We start from the raw sequence: 22841 nt of genomic DNA on the forward strand, positions 1-22841 counted from the left end.
CCCCCCCCCCCCCCCCCCCGAGTAGCCCTGCGGGGGCGGAGGAGTTCAGGGGGTTCGCTGGCCGTTTAAGGAAGCCGCCGGGTGCCCCGCCTCCCGCCCGGGCCCGCCCACTCCCGTCATGCACCTCGCGGTTCTATCTAGGTGGCCGTCGGCCTACGTGCCAGAGTGCGGCGCGCGTTCCGGAGCGCGCACGTCGAGCGCGCAGCTCCTCCGTCGGCGGGCGGGCGGCGGCTGCGGCGAGCGGAAGTGCCTGGGAGCGCCAGTTCCGTCTGTGTGTGTTCGAGTGGACAAGATGGCGAAGATCGCCAAGACTCACGAAGGTAAGCGGCGCCTGCCTGCCCACGCGCGGCCTCGGCTCGCCAACCCCTCCGCGCCCGGCGCCAGCGGCCTCTCGGCGGCTTCGCCTTGGCCTCTCCGGTCCGGGCCGAATCCCGCGCGGCGGGGCCCTGCTCGGCTCCTCGGCGCAGGCCGCTGCCCGCGTAATGGCGTCCTCTGGTTCCCCGGGACCGGCGCTTTGTTCCGCCCTGGCTCCCGCCCCGACCCGATGGCCTCCCTCGAGGGCTCGCCCTGGAGGACTGCGGGGGAGGCGGGCGGTGGGAGGGCGTCTCTCTCGCCCCCCGGGCGCTGTCGTTAGCCGTCGGCAGCCGGGAAGCCGAGATCGGCGGCCGCTGTCGGGCCGCTCTTAACGGAGCCGGCTCCCACGCAGGCCTGTTAGTCCGGAGCTCGGCGATCCGGGTGTCTCCGGGCGCCTGGGTTAGGTTGTGTGGTTCTTGTCCGAAACGATTCGGGCGTAAAACCCGGTAGCTTCCCCCCGGAGTCACTTTGAGGGTAGCGTTTTTGCTTCGAGGACTGATTGGCGGGGAAGCAGGCGGAAGAAAGAGGACAGGTTTTATCAGTTGCCGAAGCTTGCAGAGTAGTTGATCATTTTATGGCACGCAGTGGAAACACGACTGGGAGCGTCATGGGAACTAGTCCGGATTCCGTAAGAAAGTCAGCGGGGAAGACAGGAAGGAATTGAAGTGTGCGAAGCCGAAACCGTATTTCTTGGTTCCGGCTTACCAACCAAAATTTTGCGCTGACAACATGGCTTCTCGGAGCCGCTAAACACAGGCTAAGTGTGTGGTCCGGTGTTAGTAACCAACTAAGGAGGTCGGAAACTTGACAGCGTGATAGGGAGTCAGATGTGGGACTCTTAATTCTCTTAGGGAACCAAAGGCGGACGGACAGCGAAGTAAAGTAAAGCCAGTACTTTCTGAGAAGCTTGGTAACGGAGCCATTAATTTGTGCGTTAGTTACTTTGGAGAGGCGGTGTCGCGGCGCTGATCTAAAAAGGATCCATCAGTTTTAAATTAGGGGAGGACGCCTGAGCCCGAGGGAACATCTTGTCTCAGGCAGGGAGTGAGTCGTGCAGGCTGTGAATGAATCGCTGCCGAGTGAGGAGAAATTCGGGTGTGAATCCAGAGTGAGGAGGACCCAAAGGTGATAAGTTGGGTCATTGGAGGAACTGAAAGTACCAACACTTTAAAACCAGAAATGTTCCGGCCTTACTCTTCTGTCTTTAAACCTGAAAGTACAAAAACGCCTTTTTTGTTTTTGTTTTCTTTTTTGAGATGGTCTCACCGTGTAAAATCCTTGGTTGCCCTGAAACTTACCACGTTGACAAGTCTGGCCTTCAAAGAGAGCCATCAACCTGCCTCTGCTTCCCAAGTCCTGGGTTAAAAGCCCGTGCTACCATGCCGGCCTAGCCCGACACTTTAAAGTCAGAAGTGTTTTTGGTCTTACTTATTTTTTTCTCAGACATTGTTTGCAAAATAATTAGAAAACTTAAAAATGTTTCTGTTTTTGTTCTGTCAGAGGCAGTTATTTTGTTTTTTCATTCTGGGAACCAATGTGTTTATTGGGCTTACAGAGCATAGGGTAAGGGGGAGGGGTTTACTGACAAGGAGCATGGCTGACCCCAAAGCTGCCAGCCCCTCTGGAAAGTTTCCACAGTCCACGGTGGCTTCCCCTTGGCTGCACAGATGGAGTCCCACCCCTAATATGTCATTTGTGTGTAGCTTTGGTGGCTGGCTGCTGTCTTCTGTGTAGCACACTCTTTTTTGTTTGGCTTTTTCTTTGTAGATCAGCTAAACTTGTTGGTTGATTGTAGTTCATTAGCAAAGATCGTGATTTCATTTGGGATTATTTTATCGCTAAATTAAGTGGATGCTATAAAAATGTACAAGTGCCTTACGTCACTGTTGGGTGTGTATCAGAAGGTGATTCAGGGTTTCTTTCTCTCTGCCTCCCAAGGCTGGGATTAAAGGTGAGCTCTACCACTGCCCGGCTGAGGCAGGGTTTATCTATGTAGCCTTGACTAACCTTGTTCTGTAGACCAGCCTGGCCTCGAACTCACAGAGATCCTCCTGCCTCTGCCTCCAGAGTTCTGGGATCAAAGTTGTATACTACCACAGCCTGGCTGTGTTGGAACTCTATAGATCAGGCTAGCCTTGAACTTTGTTTTGTGTGTGTGTGTGTGTGTGTGTGTGTGTGTGTGTGTGTGTATGTTTAGAATCACTTCTTTCTCTGTGGTTCTGGACATCCAAGAAATCAATGATAGACTAGGATGGTTTCCAGGAGATTGACTCTGCCTCCCGAGCGCTGGGATCAAAGGTGTGCACCACCATGCCTGGCTAGAATAGTTTTTTTTGAAAGTTTTTTACATTGATATTTGCTTTGCAGAGTTCAGAGGATAACTTGAAAGTCTGTTCCCTCTTTCCATGATGTAGGTTCTGGCAGTTGAACTATAGTCAGACGTGGCAGGAGCACGTTCACCCTTAATCAAACAGTGTCTAAAGCGTCTGTTCTTTAATACACAGGAATTATTTATCCCGCGAGAGCTCTAGGATCTGGTGCATAATACGTAGTCAAGTGTTAGATCAACATTTATTTGATATGTTGGATTTATTTTATTACTTTTGGGGAAAAAAGTCTCTTGTAGTCGAGGCTGGCCTTGACTCCTGATTTTCTGTTTTTTAAGTGCTGGGATTGTAGGCTTGTAAATTCACACATAAACAGGATCATATTTTTTATTTTAATGTTCTATTATTTATTCATTGTGTGTTTATGTATTCTTGCCTCTGTAACCATGTGAAGTCAGAGGACTGCGTTTTGGGATCGAACAGGTCATCAGGCTTGCTGCATGTGCCTTTAGATGCCTAGCCATTTTTCAGGACTTCTCCTTTGTTTTGAAAGGAAATTATTGTGTACCCCTAAGCTGGCTGGCTAGGGTCTTGCTTTGAGTCTTTGGTTTTTTTGTTTGTTTGTTTTTGTTTTTTGTTTTTTCGAAACAGGATTTCTTTGTGTAGCCCTGGCTGTCCTGGAACTCTGGCCTCCATCTCAGGGATCCGCCTTCCTCTGTGTCCCGAGCACTAGCATTAATAAAGACATGGCTTGGCCTCACTTTGTGTCTTAAACTGGCCTCAAACTTGGAGGAATTCTTTGGTTCCTGAATGATGGGATTTTGGCCTGTACCACTATGCCTTTGAGATATCTCTTCCCCCTCTTCTTCTCTCTTTAAACTAGGGATTAATCCTCAGGATTCTGTAACTTCTGAAACACAAGTGTTTGCCATTGACTTATACCCCTCACTCTGAAAAGGAGCATCTTAAAACTCAGTTTTAGGTAGGAAATGGCTTATTGCTTTGAGAACCTTTTCTTCATTGAGAGGAAAAGTTGGTTTAGTATCAGACTTGACAGGCTTGCAGCGCTGCAAGACTGGATTTTGGTTTCCCAGTGAGTATAAAGTGCCACCTTCCTTCCCCCATGTAACAAGTTACTGTGTGTGTGTGTTTGCATGTGTGTATGTGCATCCATGCAAGTATGTATGTGTTACATATGTGTGCTTAGGCACCTCCACCTAAGCATACGCAAGTGTATGCTCGCTCATGGAGGTCAAAGGAGGCAGATGGGTTTATTCCCGTGAGGCAGAGTGTGAGCCTGGAGCTGTGCTGCAAGCCCTAGCATCCCCTTCCTTCTCTGCTCTGGAGTTACAGAGGGGCATGACTATACTAGTCTTTTTTTTTTTTCCAAAGACAGTTTCTCTTTAGTTTTGGAGCCTGTCCTTCCTGGCACTAGCTCTTGTAGACCAGGCTGGTCTCGAACTCACAGAGATCCGCCTGCCTCTGCCTCCTGGGATTAAAGGCGTGCGCCACCACCGCCGGCTTATACCAGTCTTTTTAACATGGCTTTTGGGGATTTGAACTTCGGTCTTCAGTAAGCATTCTTATTGGCTGAGCCATCTTTCCATCTCACAGATGATTTTTGTGTTTTAGCAGTCTTTGGATAATTTTGTTGTATAGGCAGTCATTCTTAGGTTATTGGAGTAATTGAGAATGGGACTTGGATTTGAATTTACTGGAGTAATTTATTTCTCAATAATAATGGTTTCTGTATGCTCAAGCATTTGTTGTGTCTTGTTTATTTTGTTTTTGGTTTTTCGAGACAAGGTTTCTCTGTGTAGTCCTGACTGTCCTGGAACTTGCTGGTCTTGAATCTTCCTGAGATCTGCTTGCCTCTGCTTCCCAGTGCTAGGATTAAAGGCGTGCCACACCATTTATTTTATTTTTTTGTTTTTTTGAGACAAAACCCTGTCTAACAGTTATCCTTTGTGTACCTTTGGAGCTTGTCCTGGAAGTAGCTCTTGTAGATCAGGCTGGGCTTGATAAGAGTGATTTGCCTACCTCTACCGACCTGCCTGTGTCCCGCCTGCATCCTGCCTACCTCTACCTTCCAGTACTGAGTTCTGCGATCAAAGGCCCAGTGGTTTTGAAATAAAGTAATGACTACCACTTGACTCTTGGGAGGTAAATCACTGTTTTTGTATAGAAATAGGTTATGGTTATGTTTTCTTTCTATGGGAGTTTTCCCCTTGTTTTTTTGTTTTGTTTTGGCCTTTTTTTCTGTTCCGTTTGAAGGGTCTTTTTCATATTGCCCAGGTTGGCTTCAGTCAAACTGTGTAGCTGAGTTTGTCCTTGGATTTCTGATCCTCCGCCTGTCTCAGAAGTGCTCCCATCTCTCCCATCTCAGATACTCCCATCAGGCCTCACTTGCATGGTTCTGTTCTCAGGCTATTGATTCCTTCCTGTTCTTGAACCAAACTGAAGATTTTTCTTGTTTTTTTTTTTTTTTTTTCTTTTTTCCCCCCCAAACATTTCTCTCTTTGAGATGTGAGGAATGTTGCCCAGGGTGACCTTGAATTTTCTTTTTCTTTCTGTGTCTTTTTGTCACAGGGTTTCACTTTTGTGGCCTTGGCTGACCTGGAATTCATTACGAAGACCAGGTTTGTCTTGAACTGATAGAGGTTCACCTGCCTGTCTCCTGAGTGCGGGGACTAAAGGCCCCTGCTACCAGTACAAATGGCTGACCTTGAGATTTTGGTCTTTCCCTAACATATAGGATCAACAACGCCTGGTTTACATAGCCTGTAGAGGAAATCTAGGATTTCATGTATGCTAGGCAACTGAGCAATATCCCATATTGCTTTTCAAGCATTTCTGCTAGAATCATCTCTCTTTTTAACCAAGCTGATTTTTTTTAAAAGATGCATTTTATACTTTATGTGCTTGTGTTATGTTTCTCTGTGTGTATGCACACGTGTGTTCCGGTGGCCGTAAAGTCAAAGGAGTGTGTCCAGTTCCGTAAAATTGACATAGGTGCTAGGAACTGGACTCTGGTTAAGAGCAGTTAATCAAGAGTTCTTAACTGCTGAGCTAGCTCTTGTCCCCACACTGATTATTTCTTAACTGATCAGTGTGCCTTCTGTTTTCCATGATTGAAAGGTAAGAACTAGACTTAGTCACACCAACTATGATCTTTTAGGTATTTTTGCATTAAATTATGTATATTTGTGAGTGAGCACAGTCTTACTGTCTAGCAGTTTGGAGATACGGCTGTCTCTAGTTTCTTTATGCAGTTATCGTTAGTGGATGTGAGTGCAGTGCCTTTGGAGGCCAGACGTGGCCTCATCTACCCTTAGCTAGAGAAGAGGCATTGCGATTCCTGCCAGGAATGCCGCATGTCTGTGTGTCTACTGCAGGAGCGGTACCTCCTCCTAACTGCTGAACCGTCTGTCTAGCTCCTGTCAACAGTTGCTCGAGTTAGAGTATCACAAAGCTGAGAAAGATTTCCTGTTTGTTTTGTCTGAGTAAATGGCTGAAAAAGAGATACTTCAATGTAATTTTTCCTTTGGTTGCTAATAAAAATAAAAAGTTACACTTGTGTAATGATTTTGAATTTGTTTTTCTGTAGAATTATTTTGGAATTGATTAAGTAGTCTTCTGGTATTCAGTAAAAAATACACTATCTTTTAAATTTTTTTTATTAGCCCCTGTAATGGTGTACACCTTTAATCCTATCACATGGGAGGCAGGCAGGTGGACCTCTGAATTTGAGGCCAGCTTGGTGAGTTCCAGGACAGCCAGCGCAATATAGGAAAATCCTGACTAACTTGGCTCCTCCGTGCCATTTTTTTTCCTGTGCATGAATGTGCATGCATGCATGTTTTTATACCACTGAGGAGGCCTGAAGAGGGTTTCAGATTCCCTGGTGCTGGAGTTACAGGTGGTTGTGAGCTGCCATGTGGGTGTTAGTAACCATAGAATGGAAGAACAGCCAGTGCTCTTAACCACTGAGCCATCTCTCCAGGTAAATTTTTTTCTTTCTTTCTTTTTTTTATTGATTTTTATTGAGCTCTACATTTTTCTCTGCTCCCTTCCCTGCCTCTCCCTTCCCCTCTTCAATCCTCCCCCAAGCTTCCCGTGCTCCCAATTTACTCAGGAGATCTTGTCTTTTTCTACTTTCTACTTCCCATGAAGATTATATCTATGTAAGTCTCAGTGTCTGTATTTTTTTTAAATGTGTAGCCCAGGCTGGCCTCGAACTCGTGATCCTCCTGCCTCTGCCTTCTTCAGCAAATCCTACCGGCGTGCGCTACCACTACCGGCCAGTGTCTGTATTGTTGTCTAAGTTCTCTGGGATTGTGGTTTGTACGCTGGTTTTCTTTGCTTTATGTTTAAAAACCACCTATGAGTGCATGTGATAATTGTCTTTCTGGGTCTGGGTTACCTCACTCAAAATAATGTTTTCTAGCTCCATCCATTTTCCTGCAAAATTCAAGATGTCATTATTTTTTTCTTTTCTGTGTAGTACTCCATTGTGTAAATATTCCACATTTTCCTTATCCATTCTTTGGTCGAAGGGCATTTAGGTTGTTTCCAGGTTCTGGCTATAAAAAACAATGCTGCTATGAACATGGTTCTTGTGGCACGATTGAGCATCTTTTAGATATATACCCAAACGTGGTATTACTGGATCTTGAGGAAGGTTGTTTTCTGTAACACCCGGTTTTGGTGTTACACCCTCGGTACAGTTCGCGCGCAGCTGTACCGAATGCGAGTCTGGGCAAGGGCCTGGAGATTGAACACAAGACACAGAGACCAGGGTCATTCGATAGGAGATCAAGCGAATGCCGTTTATTCAGACTTGGGGAAGCCCTTTTCTACCTAACTGCGGCACAAAGATCTCACCACCCAGGGAGGTGGGAAATAAACACACAGGAAACTTAGTTAATGGAGAAGATTGCCTGCAGCTAAATCACCAGGTGGGGCAGGGATAGCACGGAAACACACAGGAAGCTTAGTTAACAAATAACAAACTGTCCCCGCCAATGCACCCCAGGAGTAAGGGAGACCAGGGGCCCACAGTTTTCTAATTTTCTGAGAAATCACCACACTGACATCCAAAGGGGCTGTACCAGCTTGCATTCCCACTAAGCAGTGCAGGAGTGTTCCCCTTTCCCCACAACCTCCCCAGCATAAGTTGTCATCAGTGTTTTTGATCTTGGCCATTCTTACAGGTGTAAGATGGACTCTCAGAGTTGTTTTTGCATTTCTCTGATGACTAAGGATGTTGAACATTTCCTTAAGTGTCTTTCAGCCATTTTAGATTCCTCTGTTGAGAGTTCTGTTTAGGTCTGTACTCCATTTGTTTTTATTGGATTATGTGTTCTTTTGATAACCAATTTCTTGAGTTCTTTGTATATTTTGGAGATCAGACCTCTGTCTGAAGTGGGGTTAGTGAAGATCTTTTCCCATTCTGTAGGCTGTCGTTTTGTCTTGTTGACCCGGTCTTTTGCTTTACAGAAGCTTTTCAGTCTCAGGAGGTCCCATTTATTCATTGTTTCTCACAGTGTCTGTGCTGCTGGGATTATATTTAGGAAGTGGTTCCCTGTGCCAATGCGTTCAAGTGTACTTCACACTTTCTCTTCTGTAAGGTTCAGTGTGGCTGGCTTTATGTTGAGGTCTTTGATCCATCTGGACTTGAGTTTTGTGCATGATGATAGATATGGGTCTATTTTCATTCTTCTACATGTTGGTATCCAGTTATGCCAGCACCATTAATTAAATATGCTTTCTTTTTTCCATTTGATATTTTTCGCTTCTTTGTCAAAAATCAGGTGTTTGAATGTGTGTGAATTGATAATCCGGGTCTTTTGGGAGGGGGGGGCGGGGAAGACACTATGTATCTCTGATTGACCTGGAACTCACAGAAATCCTCCTGCCTCTCTCTGCCTCTTGAGTGCTGGGATTAATAAAGGCATGCAACACCCTGTCTACCAAAGTGTACACTTGATCTGTTGGGACCTTGGTTAAAGAAATGATAGAGTTTGCAGAACAGAGGAGCTCTCTCTGGGGTGCCTTTTCAGAGCTGAGAGATTCCTGCCCTACCCATCGCCTCCATCTGGAAGGAAATAGCTGTCATAGATCAGACCAAAAGAAGTCAGTGAACAGCTTATGGTAGCAGACATCCAGAACCACAGGGGGAAACCCTATCTCAGAACAACAACAACAACAAAAAGCCAGTGGAATTAGCACCTGAGGGCCTGTCTTTGTGAAAATGAAGAGGCGGCATCAAGGAGGGTGCGCTGCCAGCTGGAGTCAGCAGTGTTTCAGGCGTAGGAAAGTGAGGAAGGGCAGCCCAGTGAAGAGCTCACAGAGCTGCCTCGTGCAGCTGCGACAGTCTAGGTGTGCCAGAAGAGTTTGCTCTCCTCTCTTGCTTGAAAGTTAGATGTTTCCCATCTTTTAAAAAATTTTTAGATTTATTTATCTTCTGTGTACATGTGGTTGCCTACATGTGTGTGTACAACATGTATGTGCAGTGCCCAGAGTTCAGAAGAAAGCATCAGATTCCCTGGAACTGGTTGTGAGCCGTCATGTGGGTGCTGGGAACTGAACCCGGGTCCTCTGCTACAGCAGCGGGTGCTCCTAACCAGTGAGCATCTCGCCAGCACTGATGTTTCCCATCTCTTGTTTGTTTCTCTGGTGCTGAGGATTGAATCCAGGGCTTCACGAATGCTAGAAAAACCTGAGGCATATCCACAAAGTACATTTAGAATAAATTGTCAAATATGCCGGGCAGTGGTGGCGCACACCTTTAATCCCAGCACTAATAATCCCAGCACTAAGGAGGCAGAGGCAGGTGGATCTCTGTGAGTTCCAGGCCAGCCTGGTTTACAGAGCTAGTTCCAGAACAGCCAGGCAACACAGAGAAAACCTGTCTAAAAAGCAATGCCAAAAATGTCAGCCACCCAGATAATTCACAGACTCATTAACACTGCTAACATCAGTCTTGTAATTTCTGGGAAGGATGTGCTTCTAATAGGTATGTCAGGAATCAAATTCCTCTCCAACCCCCCCCCCCCAATCATTTTGTTGGGGTTTCAGTTGAATGCCATTTCCTTGTACTTCATTGGAGCAGATCCTGCATTTAGACATTTGAAAACCATCTTCACATGTAGAAAACTATTACCTCCAAGTAGAAACCAGTCAACTGGGAAAAGTGATGGTAGAGGGGCAAAGGAGCTGGAAGCTAAGGATGGCGGACGTATCTTTAATATTGTTCTCAGAAGGCTGAGGCAAGAGGGATTGCCAGGAGTTTGAGGTCAGTCTGGGCAACATTGAAAGGCTTTGTCTCAGAAATAAAAAAGCCACACATGTTAGTCCAAGGGATTTGACCTGTAAAAAGTAAAGGGGCCGGAAGGAAGTTTTCTAGTGATTGTTAATAATTCAGGTCCTGAGCTCTTAAAGGAGGTTCTGAGTTCCTGTGTGTGTGAGCGTCGGGATGCCAGTCTTTTACAGGTGTGATCAGGTCATCTTGACTGAGGTGGTGTTCTGCTGATGATGTGGAACCATCGCAGGCTGTTCAGATGGCCTCGGCTACCCGTTTCCTTCCAGAGTCCTGATGGAAGTGGTGGTTGTGATTCCTTCCAAAGCTTAAATCAGAGAGAGCCACACACATCTTTGATTCTAGCACTTAAGAGACAGAGGCAGGCCAAACTCTTGAGTTCAAGGACAGCCAAGGCTAGTAGTGAGCCCCTGCCTCAAAGTAACCCTTTCCTTCATCAACTAAAGCAACAACAAACCTGGTGGTTCTGCTTGAAACCCTAGTATTCCTGAGGCAAGGGAAGGAGGATTACACACAAGTTGAGGCCAGCAGCCTGTCTTACATTGAGAATTCCAGGTCAGCCAAGGGTTACCTGTCTCAAAACATACACACAGAAGCAAGAACCAACATCCCACTAAAGTGTTAGGTGCTTATTGTAAGAGAGAAAAGCCTTAAATAGTTCAGAAAAGAGCACTCACACGTTAACCAGTTCTCCTAACTACCTCCTAGTATTCCTCTAGGAATAGAACAGTGCCAGACATAAGAAGAAATTTAAAATATTCTCTACAATTCTGTACTTAACTATCCTCCCCTGTTTTCTTTTTCTTCTCTCTTCCTCTCTCTTCTCCTACCTCCTTCCCTTAAGTTTAGGGCTCCCTACATAGCTCTGGCTGTCCTGGAACTAACTATGTAGACCTGGCTGCTGCCCCCACACTCACTAGAGCTCCAGCTGCCTCTGCTTCTCTTCCCCCCAGGTGCTGGAATTAAAGGCATGCATCACTATGCCGGCTCAGTTTTTTGAAATACAAACCATAAACAGTTAAAAGAGATAATAGCAAAAAATAAACCAGGAAAATGTAGCTGAAATGAGGGTTATTCTGACAGTGCTTATGTACAGTTTTAAAGGACATAATTGGTACAGAGGGATAGTAGTGTCTTTGAAGATGGTGCTGTAATACATGCTAAGAATTTTGAGACGTAAAGCAAAAACAAAAAAAAATGGAGACAGCAAACCAATTCTTTTTAAAAAAGATTTGTTTATGTGTATGGGTATTTTGCCTGCATGTATGTCTCTGCAACACATGTTGTGCCCATGGAGGCCAGAAAAGGGTGTCAGATGCTCTTAGCTGGAGTGTGGGTGCTTGACCATACTTGGGTCTTCTTAACTGCTGAGCCATCTCTCCAGCTTCTCGTGGCCTCTTGTTTGTTTTTTGAGACAAGGTTTCTCTGTTTATATAGCCTTGGCTGTTCTGGAACTTGCTCTGTAGACCGGGCTGGCCTCGAACTCAAAGAAATCCACTTGCCTCTGCCTCCACAATGCTGAGATTAAAGGTGTGCACCTCTGCCACCTGGCTTTTGTTACCTCTTTATTTCCTTGGGCCCTTTCTTTCTTACCGGGGTCCAGCTAGTCTTTGGACTATATAAACTTGTGTCAGTGGGATTTCTGTAACTAGTGAAGGACCGTGTCTCTGTTCATAGCCTGTTAGACCTACCCATAAACTACCCAAGCAGGTCTTAAAATTATGATGTAGCTAAAGATGGTCTTGAATTCCTGTCTCTTCTTCTGGGTTTCTGAGGTTACAAATTGGGAGTTATTGTACTTGTCTGTACAGTGCTGGGGAGTTTGGTTTCAGTACACCCAAAGTAGTGTGTATTGAAAAGAAAAGAGTGCTGGTCATGCTCACTGACACATGTAGTCTTACTTAGCATTTAGGAATTTGATCTCTGGAACTCATGTAAACGCTAGATGTGTAAAGAGTTAGATACATAAAAGTGGGCGTGTAACTTCAGTACTCTCACTGCAGGATGGAAAAGAAAGAAATGCCTGGAAGGTTTTGGGCCAGCTACTGGAGTCCACTGTACAGTTGAGAAACCAGAGAGGTCCTGACCTAGGAGGTGGGAGGACGTGGCTCACCAACAGGTTCATTACCTGCTGGGCCATTTTGCTGGCCCCACTGTGCCCAGATCAGTCCTGTTTTATACTTGATCTTAGCCAAAGGCAGGGAAGTGATTGATCCTGTTGATTTTATATCTCATGATTGTGATACATGAATCTGGACATGAGATTACACAGTGCTCAGCAAGTGATGCTCTCCTGATTGGGTCTCTAGCCCAGCTCTGGTCGTGGCAGGTTTAGATAACTGTGAGTAAAGCCCTGGTTCCTGGTCATCAACAGTTTTAATTTTTCTGGTTAGTAGAGATGGCTCACCAAGACACTTACATACAAACTTAGTGACTTCAGTCTGACCCCTGGAGCTGTGTAAACGTAAAAGAGAATTGTTTCCCGAGTTTTCTGACCTCTGCACATGCACACGCACCACACATGCAATAATAAATACATATTTAAAGTGACTTTACTTTTTCAGTTGGGAAGGTTTAGAGTTTGTCAGTTAATTTTGATAACGCATTCTGACAGGATAAGTTGTAGTTGATGGCATAGTAAATCAGATCTTTGGGTTCTGTCATTTGTGGAAGGAACTAAGGAGAGGAAACAGATGTGTAGATGTACAGCTCTTTTAACCTCCTCCACCGTGAGATTACATAAACTTTTCTATATTTAAGGTTATTTTGACAAGATCTAAGGGGATGCATTATATTGAGAGTTCTTTGGAATGTGAAATTGTATTCCTTTCTTACAGATATTGAAGCACAGATTCGAGAAATTCAAGGCAAGAAGGCAGCTCTTGATGAAGCCCAAGGAGTGGGCCTTGATTCCACAGGTTATTATGACCAAGAAATTTATGGCGGAAGTGATAGCAGATTTGCTGGATATGTGACATCAATTGCTGCAACTGAACTTGAAGATGTAAGTTGTAAGAGGCAATGTTTTTTGTTTTTTTTTTTTAAAGTTAAATAACGGGATTTTTCTGTTTGAGTTGCATGGTCAAAAGAAAAGCTATGTAGAATTTACCCAGTGAGTCTGGTTTGTGTTGCTCACATGCTCATGTGAGATCCATCCTTTGGAGGATGGCAGCCTACCAGGGGCCATACGCTTAACCCCTTCTCCCCCATCATCAGCTGTCAGTAGCTCCTCAGCTAGGGGCTGGAGTTGATGCACTGCGTGTTACTGGCTTGAACATGTGCGGGCAGCTGCTGAGTTGATGGATTCAGCAGTCTTCTTGTACAGAAGACACTGCTTCGCTCCCATCCTCCCCACCTGGCTCTTAAAGATTGCCTTCCCTTTCTGACATAGTTCCTGAACCTTGAGAGGAACGTGTGTATAGACGTTCCATTTTGGCTGAACAAAGTCTTTTTGTGCAAATTCCACATAACTTTTCTTTTGACCATCTCAAACATTCAAATTTGGTGAAATGGCTATTTAATCAGTTATTACATAGTTGCAATTAGACAGAATTATTACAGATTATCAAGCTTGTTGACGATTTTTTTTTTTTGAGACAGGATCTCACCTTATAACCTTAGATGACTTCCAACTCACCATATAGATGATTGGTCTCATTCATAGACATCCACCTGCCTCCCAAACACTGGGATTGAATGTGTGGCCCCACCCCATTCCTGGCTCAGACTGGTTATTTTTATAAAATTCAAACCACATCTTTTGTCACTGACACTTTGTCCCCTTTATAGAAAGGTGTTTATGTGATTGTCCCTAAGATGAGGTTCTAGAAGCTGGTCGGAGACTAGTGTTTGCAGAGGGCATTCCTACCCTCTGTGTCCATGTGCATGTGTGTGTTCTGAGACGGAGTCTGGTATGTTAGCTCATCCCTACCCTCTGTCCATGTGCATGTGTGTGTTCTGAGACGGGGTCTGGTATGTTAGCTCATACCTATCCTCTGTCCATGTGCATGTGTGTGTTCTGAGACGGGGTCTGATGTGTTAGCTCATCCCTACCCTCTGTGTGCATGTGTGTGTTCTGAGACGGGGGTCTGATAGGTTAGTTCATGCTGCCCTTAAACTCGGAATTGTCCTGCTTCTGCCTGAACCAAGTGCTAGGCTTAGGAACTAAGTGTTGGCCCAAGTACTAACTATGTTCTCTTACCTAGGATACAGTGATGGCTGTGTGTTCTAGAAGTTAGGGAGCAAGTCACTTCTTTATTTTTGGTTTTGGTTTTGTTTTTGTTTTTTGAGACAGGGTTTCACATCTGGCTGTCCTGGAACTTACTTTGTAGACCAGACTGGCCTTAAGCTCACAGGGGTCCGCCCGCGTCTGCTGGGATTAAGGTGTGCACCACCACTGCCTGGCTGTGGCACACGTCTCACACTAGAAGGAGCCGTTTGTATTGCATGTAGACATACTGTGAAGGAAGTCAGTGCATTTGATGGCAGTCGCTGTTGACTGGTGGTTAAATAGCTGAGGAGCTGAAAGTCTGCCTGTGGCAGTCGCCAGACGGCAGATGTCGTCCTGGTAGCGCTCTGTCTGACGTGTTTGTGACTTTGTGATCCAGGATGACGATGACTACTCATCCTCGACCAGTCTGCTGGGTCAGAAGAAGCCTGGGTACCACGCCCCCGTGGCACTGCTTAACGACATACCGCAGTCGGCAGAGCAGGTGAGTGTCCGTGGGAGCACATGGCCGACTTCAGGAGACTGACCAGCCACAGGCACTTGTTTCTTTCCTTCATTTTTTAAATTTTAATTAAATCACTTTATTTATTTATTTGGGTTTTTGAGACAGGGTTTCTCTGTACCTTTGGAGCCTGTCTTGGAACTAGCTCTGTAGACCAGGCTGGTCTTGAATTCAGAGGCTTGCCTCTGCCTCCCGAGTGCTGGGATTAAAGGCGTGTGTCATCACTGCCTGGCTTTGTTTTTTTATTTTTATGTCCATTGGTGTTTGAGGGAGTCAGATCCACTGGATCTTGGATCCAGCTTACAGTTGTGAGCTGCCATGTGGGTGCTGGGGATTGAACCAGAGTCCTCTGGAAGAGCAGCTAACGTAATAGCTTGAGCTATCTCTCCAGCCTTTACACTTTTTTCTTAAGCAGTGGTTTGTTTATTTGGTATGTGTCTGGGAGGTGTTGGTTATATAATAGAGTGGGTATTAAATGAGCATGCTTTTTTCCAGTACGATCCATTTGCTGAACATCGTCCTCCGAAGATTGCAGACCGGGAAGATGAGTACAAAAAGCACAGGCGGACCATGATAATTTCCCCAGAGCGTCTTGATCCTTTTGCAGATGGTAATTCTTTCCCACTTTTCCATAAGTATTCAGAAATTTATTTTCATTAAGTTGTCTTTAGCCCTTTGATTTTTTTTGGCATGCTTATGAATTTGCTTTTCGTTTTTAAAGACCCCCTTATAGATTTGTATAGATTTGGTTGAAGTCACAGATGCCATATTCTTCATCTTTATAATGCAAGTTTTCTTTCCAGGTAGAAGGACAAGAAAATAATGAGCCAATGCCATAGAAACGCAAAGGGTTAAAGGTTTTTCTTTTACTTTTGTTTTGGGTACTCTTGGTATACTTTGAACAAATGTATTTTTCTGCTCAAAATACTTTCAAATTATTGCAAGTTTTTATTCCAAATTCTATAGCTTTGGATAGTTACTTTTGAGAAACTGTTTCTCACACTAGAGTCCCCTCGTTGTTACAGCTTAGTAAAAATGCACCTACTTTGCTTTATGCAAGTTTGTAGTTAAAACAAAAGTTATATACAAAGACGTTGGTATTTCTCTAGTTGGAGTCTGTTGTGCTAATTGTAGTATGCAAGGGGCATAGTGAACCTGATGGAAGCTTTCCTCGGGTGAGTGAGTCCCACCATCCAAACTAAGTGCCTGTTTGTAAAAATAGATTCTGCTGCAGGTTTACAAATTAGATTTTTCAGCCTGCATGAATTAATAGGGATATTCTTTTCTTTACTTGCATAATTGTAATTGATTTAAACATGTATGTCAGAATTCACAGGCCCATACTAACTGTCCTTAATTTCTCTCCTACAGCAGTACTGCTATATGCCAGTCCTGTCTGCATTCTTAAGGGTGCAGCTCAACACATCCTCTCTAGATTATGGTGAAAAAGTATTCCAAAGGAAGTCTTATCAGAGCTAGTGTCAGAAAGAATGACACTACCAATTGGGCATGATCGTCAGCATAGGAGATGTCTTAGCATTTTATTATTTTGTCCTAAATTTTAATGCTATACTACTTGTATAGCTAATTATCACATTTCTGAAGCATAGTGTGCCTTTGTTGATCTTGTTATATACTGTTTGGGCTTCTTTAAGATACTTACCAAGAGACTAACACATCTCTTTGTGCACCACTTGTCTTTGTGTTCCTTGTAATAACTGGTAGAAATAATATATCTGAAGTAGTATGTTTCCAGTTGTAATTGTACTTTTTAAGAAATAGAATTATATTTTGGGTCAAGAAAAAAGTCTTTAAAAAGCATGAAGCCCTTTTTAGTAATGTGACTTGAGTAAGATTGTAGGTATATTAGATTTTCTCAGTTACTACTGTTTAGATCACTGTATGGAGAACTTATGTAGTCAGTTACTGCAGTCAGGATTTTAACAGCTTGCAACAGGTAATGTTTTGAATATAAATATCTTTCCAAAGTGTTACTAATGGTAAAGAGATAATTTTCTAGGCTTCTATTCTGCTGCTTGAAGTCAGAACTGCTGATGGAGACAAAGGCACGAAAGTGTACGTATTCCGGATTAGCAACCCAGGAACCCATCACTTCTGAAGACTAAACTGTGCTGTCATTCTGCTTTATCTATGCATTAAAATAATTGTTCTAAACTGCTGTAGATATGTTTGTGTTCAAACAGGTTAAATTGATCAGCAAACTCAATAAAAAGTAAGATGTATAATTATCAAAGTTTTCCACCAAAAAATAAATTAAATGATTATGGAATAACGTAATATTAGAGCAGGGCAGAGAAATCAGCTGACCCTAATGCCTTTTATTTATTGTGCTCTTTCCTGTTGCTGTTCTTTTCTGCAGGAGGGAAGACCCCTGACCCAAAAATGAATGCCAGAACTTACATGGATGTTATGCGGGAACAGCATTTGACTAAGGAAGAGGTATGTAATGGTAGTGAGATGATGTAAGAAAACTTAACAGAATTTATATTTTAGTTTTTCTTGTTCATAGCAATTTTTGTTTTCTTTTTGAGACAGGGTTTCTCTGTATAGCCCTGGCTATATTAGAACTCGCCCTGTAGATCAGGCTGGTCTTGAACTCACAGAAATTTGCCTGCCTTGACCTCCTGAGTGCTGAGTTTTAAAAGTGTGTGCTACCGGCAAGCATTTTGGGGGGGGGGGGGGGGTTTGATACGGAGATCCACCTAGCCTATTTTAGCCTCCTACAAGCTAGAGTGCTGGGATTGAAGGCGTGTGTAACCATTGCCAGGCATTTATTTTTTACAGATGGTTTCATGTAGCCCTGGCTGGCCTCTAAAACTCTGATCTGCCTGCTTCTGCCTTTAAAGTGATGGCAAGGTGCCAACAAGCATGATTGGACTGTAGTAGTCAGTTGTAAAAATTAAGTAAATAATTATCCCAGAATTGTATCACCTTTAAAACTTGGTGTTTTGATTTATTGGATCTGTTTGGTCTCTGTAGGTGCAAGCCTGTAGAGGAAGGTTATTATAACTCAGGAATCTAGTGGTCACATTAGTTCTTAATCCCTGCTGCAGATTTGGTTTGATTGTAGTTGGAGAATTCTGAGTAATTCCTTTAGCTTACAGAGATAATTCTTTGTTAGCACAGATGCAGTGCTGTGAAACCAAACCTCAGCTGTTTGTTCGTAGTTTTTTGTTTTCATTACATTTATTTGTGTATGTTCCTGCCATGGTATATGCCATGGCATGCCTGTGGAGGCCAGAGGACAACTGGCAGGAGTCAGTTCTGTCTACCAAGTGAGTCCCAGGAACTGAATGTAGGTAACAGGTGTGATGACAGTTGCTTTTACAAGCTGAGCCATTTTGCTGTTCTGGTCCTGGTCTTTTGATTGTTCTTTGAAGTAGGGTCTTTTTCTGGCCCAGTCTAATCTAGAACTCATTCTGTAGCTCCACAGTCACAGGCTAGTCTCTTAACTCACCGGAATCCTCCTGCCTCAGCTTCCTGAGGATTAAAGGATTAAGTAAAGTTTGTTAGATGAATTAAAAGAGAATTGGAATCTTATTTTAAGATGAAAACCTAAATTAAATGTATTTTTTATGACACATAAGTTTTATTTTTACTTTTCTTGTTCCTTTTTGGTTTTGAGATGTCTTGATATGTATTTCTGGCTGGCATGGAACGCACTCATTGATCTTAAATCAAAGCAGTATTCCCGCTTTAGACTGTGGGTCACAGGCATGTGCCACTGCCCTGACTTATTTTGTGTCAGTGAGTTTTAAAAACTTTCAGTTGCATATTTTCAGTTCTCTGCTGTTGAGTGGAGACTAGAGATTGTACTTTACAGGAAGATCTGTTTCACTAGCTTCAAACTTAGGCTGTTAAACCTCTAGAGTTGCTATATGCTGTTTAGAAAGAAGACGATGCTGGAGAACTACAGGTGCGTAATAGCAGAGAGAAGGAGCAGGCCAGGGCTAGGGACAGAAAATAAAGAGTGGGAATATTAAATAGCTCACTCAGTAGAAATGAGTATACTAGGGCATAAAAGCTTAAAGAATTTTTCTCCTTCCCGTTTTCTGATTCTGGGCATTCAACAGGGTTGCAGGCGTGCTTGGTAGGCATAAGCTACGCGTGAGTTCCTCCATCTGTGAAGTGATGTGAAAGATGAGTGTTCTGCTCTTAATGCTTTTCAGAGAGAAATTAGGCAACAACTAGCAGAAAAAGCTAAAGCTGGGGAGCTTAAAGTCGTGAACGGAGCAGCAGCATCCCAGCCCCCCTCAAAACGAAAACGGCGCTGGGATCAAACCGCTGACCAGACTCCTGGTGCCACTCCCAAAAAGCTGTCAAGTTGGGATCAGGCAGAGGTAACTTTTTATTTTTATTGTTATTTTTATATTTTTCTCTATGGAGTGTTTGTATTGGGTTTCTGAAACAAGTTACCATTGACTAGGTAGCTCAAGTGCAGTATTTCCTCATTCAGGCGGCTCAGAGTCCAGTTCTCACCAGCTAGCAGGGGGCTGTCTGCTGAGAGCACTTCTTATTCCTTGTTTTCTTATTCCTTGTTTTCTTATTCCTTTTGACCTCATTTGACCTTGAATACCGGCCGTCTCCAAAAGTGACTACAGGGTTACAGCCTCAATACCTGAATGGGGTGTTGTTCATCGGATGCTGAGGAGTGGTTTGTTGTTGTTGTTTCAGTGGAATGTCTCTCTCTCTCTCTCTCTCTCTCTCATTCATTCATGACAAGGTTTTGCCTTGTAGCCCTGGCCAGTCTGGAACTTGTTATGTTGGCCAGGGTAGCATCAAACTCTGAGATTGACCCGCCAAATGCTGGGGTTAAAGGTGTGCATCATGCATCACCCAGGGCTGGAATAATAATTTTTTAGCATATTGTATGTTTAATATTGGAGGTTGAGTACAATATTGTAGTCTTCCTTATTTTCTTCTTGGATAGGCCTTTGTCCACAGTTGCTAATTGGGTAACACCATTATTTTCTTGGCTACCTTATACTCTGTTGATCTCCCCCCCCCCCCTCTCTCCCCTCTCTCTCTCTCTCTCTCTCTCTCTTTTGACTGAAGGTTTCTGTCCTGCATGTTCCCGCAGCCATTAAGTCCCAAAGAAACACACAGAGGTCTACAATAATTATAAACTGTTTGGCCTAGTAGCTCAGGCTTCTTATTAACTCTTACATCCTACATTAACCCATAATTCTTGTCTGTGTTAGCCACGTGGCTTGGTACCCTTGATCAGTGAGGCATTTGTTAAATCCCCTGGAACTAGAGTTAAAGACATTTAGTTGTGAGCTGCCATGTACACTGGGATTGAAACCTGTATACGTTGGAGGAGCAGTCAGTGCTGAGCCATCTTGCAGTTGTGTTTTATGGCTTAATCTCAGGCTTTTCATTATCCCAAATGAAAGCTGTACATTGGTTTTGATTGTAAGCATTTGTAAGACAGTAAGAATAATAGTCTAATTAACTGAGTATAGGAAACAAGTAAAAGATGCGTTTATTTGGGTTTTGTTTGAAAAATCTTTTAGTTATTTTTTTTAAGGTATAGAGGTATGTGAAATAAAATTTTTTTTGCTTTGTTAAGACCCCTGGACATACCCCTTCTTTAAGATGGGATGAGACACCAGGTCGTGCAAAAGGAAGTGAAACTCCTGGAGCAACCCCAGGTTCAAAAATATGGGACCCTACACCTAGTCACACACCTGCGGGAGCTGCTACTCCTGGACGAGGCGATACGCCAGGCCATGCAACCCCAGGCCACGGTGGTGCAACTTCCAGTGCTCGTAAGAACAGATGGGATGAGACCCCCAAAACAGAAAGAGGTGGGTACCTTTAATGGCGTGTAAACAAGTCTTTGGATGAAGTGTTGACTTGAGTGTTGTTTCAAGCGGAGGCATGTACTTCCTAGTATAAATATAAATACAGTATAAATTTCTGTGTAACTAGCCAGCTCCTGCAGAGGTGGAGCCGACTGACTCTTGAAGTCGGAACCCACTGAGGCTGTGTGTCTTTTACTGTTTGTCCAGTACTCAAGCATAAACACATACAGTAGGTAAAGTTTTTTCTTAATAAACTTCCAGCTTTGGGCTGGTGACGTTGCTCAGTGGGAGAGGAGCTGCCATTCACCAGGCCTGAGGACAGAGATTTGCTCCCTGGGGCCCACGTGCTAGAAGGAGAGCCCCAGCTCCACAGTAACCTTGGACCTCCGCATGCGCATCATGGTCTGTGCTCCTTAGCATACACAGTAAATAAGAACTCAGCAAATGGAGAGTCCAGTTCTTTCCCCCCTTATGAAGAGGCTGAGGATTTTAGGAAGAATCATAGGAGATAAATTTTATATTTTAAAAAAATAGAAGGAAGATAATTTTGTGCTTTGTTTTTTTAACTTTAAAAAATGTTTTGGAAACCATATCACTAGCCTTCAACTGCTGAGTCTCTTGCCTCAGCCTCTTCTATGTGCATTTAAATACACCAGCTTTAAATTTTGTTTTTAAAGATTTATTTATTTATTATGTATACAGTATTCTGCCTACATATATCCTATAGGCCAGTAGAGGGCATCAGATCTCATTATGAATGGTTGTGAGCCATCAATCATGTGGTTGCTGGGAATTGAACTCAGGACCTCTGGAAGAGCAGTCAGTACTCTTAACCTCTGAGCCACCTCTCCAGCCCTTAATTTTTTTTTTAAGTACACAATTTAGTGACTTTAAACATATTCATAGTATTGCACAACTATGATTATAACGCATTTCTGAATCTTTTCAGTGACCCAAACAGAAACCGCATCCTTTAAATATGTCTCCTTTCTCTACCACCGCCTGACTCCTGCTAGCCTCTGTTTTATGTGCTGTCTCAGGAATTTGCCTAAATTGAGTATTGAATGTATAGCGAGAATAACTTGACTCAAGATAAACAGTGGATGGCTCTACATAGTGATTGTGTGGATGAAAAGATTTGCTTTTTGTTTCTTAGTAGTTGCTGTGTGTGCCTTTGTAGTCAGTGGAAAGTTTCAGAAACCTAAAAATACTGAACAAAACTTTTAGGTATATCTTTTGGATTATGTTCCTTTTGAACGTAATCATACTGAATATGGGGGAAACAGTATTTTGGTGGTTAGTAGTGTGATCTTACTGGCCCTCTGTTTTTGCAGATACTCCTGGGCATGGAAGTGGATGGGCTGAGACGCCTCGAACAGATCGAGGTGGAGACTCTATCGGTGAGACACCGACTCCTGGAGCAAGCAAAAGAAAGTCTCGTTGGGATGAAACACCAGCTAGTCAGATGGGTGGAAGCACTCCTGTTCTGACTCCAGGAAAGACACCAATTGGCACGCCAGCCATGAACATGGCTACTCCCACGCCAGGTAAAACTCTTACTGGAAATAAGATCTTACTTTTGTAACTTTTTTTTTTCTTCTGGCTTTTCTGGATTGCCTTTAATGCTAGCTTTTCTATTAAGAATAAGAATATAAAAATGGCCAGGCTGTGGTGGAGCACGCCCTTAATCTCAGCACTTAGAAGGTGGAGGCAGGCGGATCTCTGTGAGTTGGAGGCCAGCCTGGTCTACAGAGTGAGTTCCAGGATAGCCTCCAAAGCTACACAGAGAACCCTGTCTCAAAACCAAAAAGAAAAATAATTAAAAGAGATCAAGTCTGGCACTGTGGCTCACTAAGAATTTTGCTGTTTTGATAGGTCACATAATGAGCATGACTCCTGAGCAGCTTCAGGCATGGCGGTGGGAGAGAGAAATTGATGAGCGGAACCGCCCACTCTCTGATGAAGAATTAGATGCTATGTTTCCAGAAGGATACAAGGTATTAGCGACAAGTATACGATAAATGTGTTTGTTATTTAGGATATGAGTTTTAAGCATTTGTTTAAAAAAAAATTGCCTAGCAAATTGCTCAAATTTACTACTAGTCAATTCCTTCCCCCCCCCCCCTTCTTCCGGCACTAAGTATATTTCAGTTGAAAAAGTATGGAAAATGAGTAGCATGGAGCTTTTATTATTTTGCCACCTGTGGAGGTGCCTACCTTTAATTCTAGTGATTGATAGGAGTTAGAGGCAGGCAGATCTCTTGAGTGTGAAGCCAGTCTT

At 43.7% G+C, this 22841-nt stretch overlaps 1 protein-coding gene across 4 annotated transcripts in view; it reads left to right on the forward strand.

The window, feature by feature from the left end:
* The first annotated feature begins 132 nt into the window (after positions 1 to 132).
* The window catches only part of Sf3b1 (splicing factor 3b subunit 1), a 41489-nt gene continuing 18780 nt past the window's right edge, over positions 133 to 22841 (forward strand). Inside the window, exons 1-9 of one of the 4 annotated variants that reach the window (XM_050159184.1) lie at positions 133 to 320; positions 12840 to 13006; positions 14610 to 14714; positions 15228 to 15342; positions 17113 to 17192; positions 18923 to 19093; positions 20326 to 20563; positions 21895 to 22107; positions 22436 to 22557. In XM_050159184.1, the coding sequence (XP_050015141.1) occupies positions 293 to 320; positions 12840 to 13006; positions 14610 to 14714; positions 15228 to 15342; positions 17113 to 17192; positions 18923 to 19093; positions 20326 to 20563; positions 21895 to 22107; positions 22436 to 22557 (1239 nt within the window). In that variant the 5' untranslated portion in view covers positions 133 to 292. Of the gene's footprint in view, positions 321 to 12839; positions 13007 to 14609; positions 14715 to 15227; positions 15343 to 15392; positions 17193 to 18922; positions 19094 to 20325; positions 20564 to 21894; positions 22108 to 22435; positions 22558 to 22841 lie in introns of those variants that run through there. The other 3 variants (XR_007594786.1, XM_050159185.1, XM_050159186.1) reach the window with 3 other exon arrangements.

Source organism: Alexandromys fortis, unplaced genomic scaffold, assembly GCF_014885135.2.
Source record: "Alexandromys fortis isolate MF-2015 unplaced genomic scaffold, M_Fortis_MF-2015_v1.1 scaffold_65, whole genome shotgun sequence".
Taxonomy (NCBI): Eukaryota; Metazoa; Chordata; class Mammalia; order Rodentia; family Cricetidae; genus Alexandromys; species Alexandromys fortis.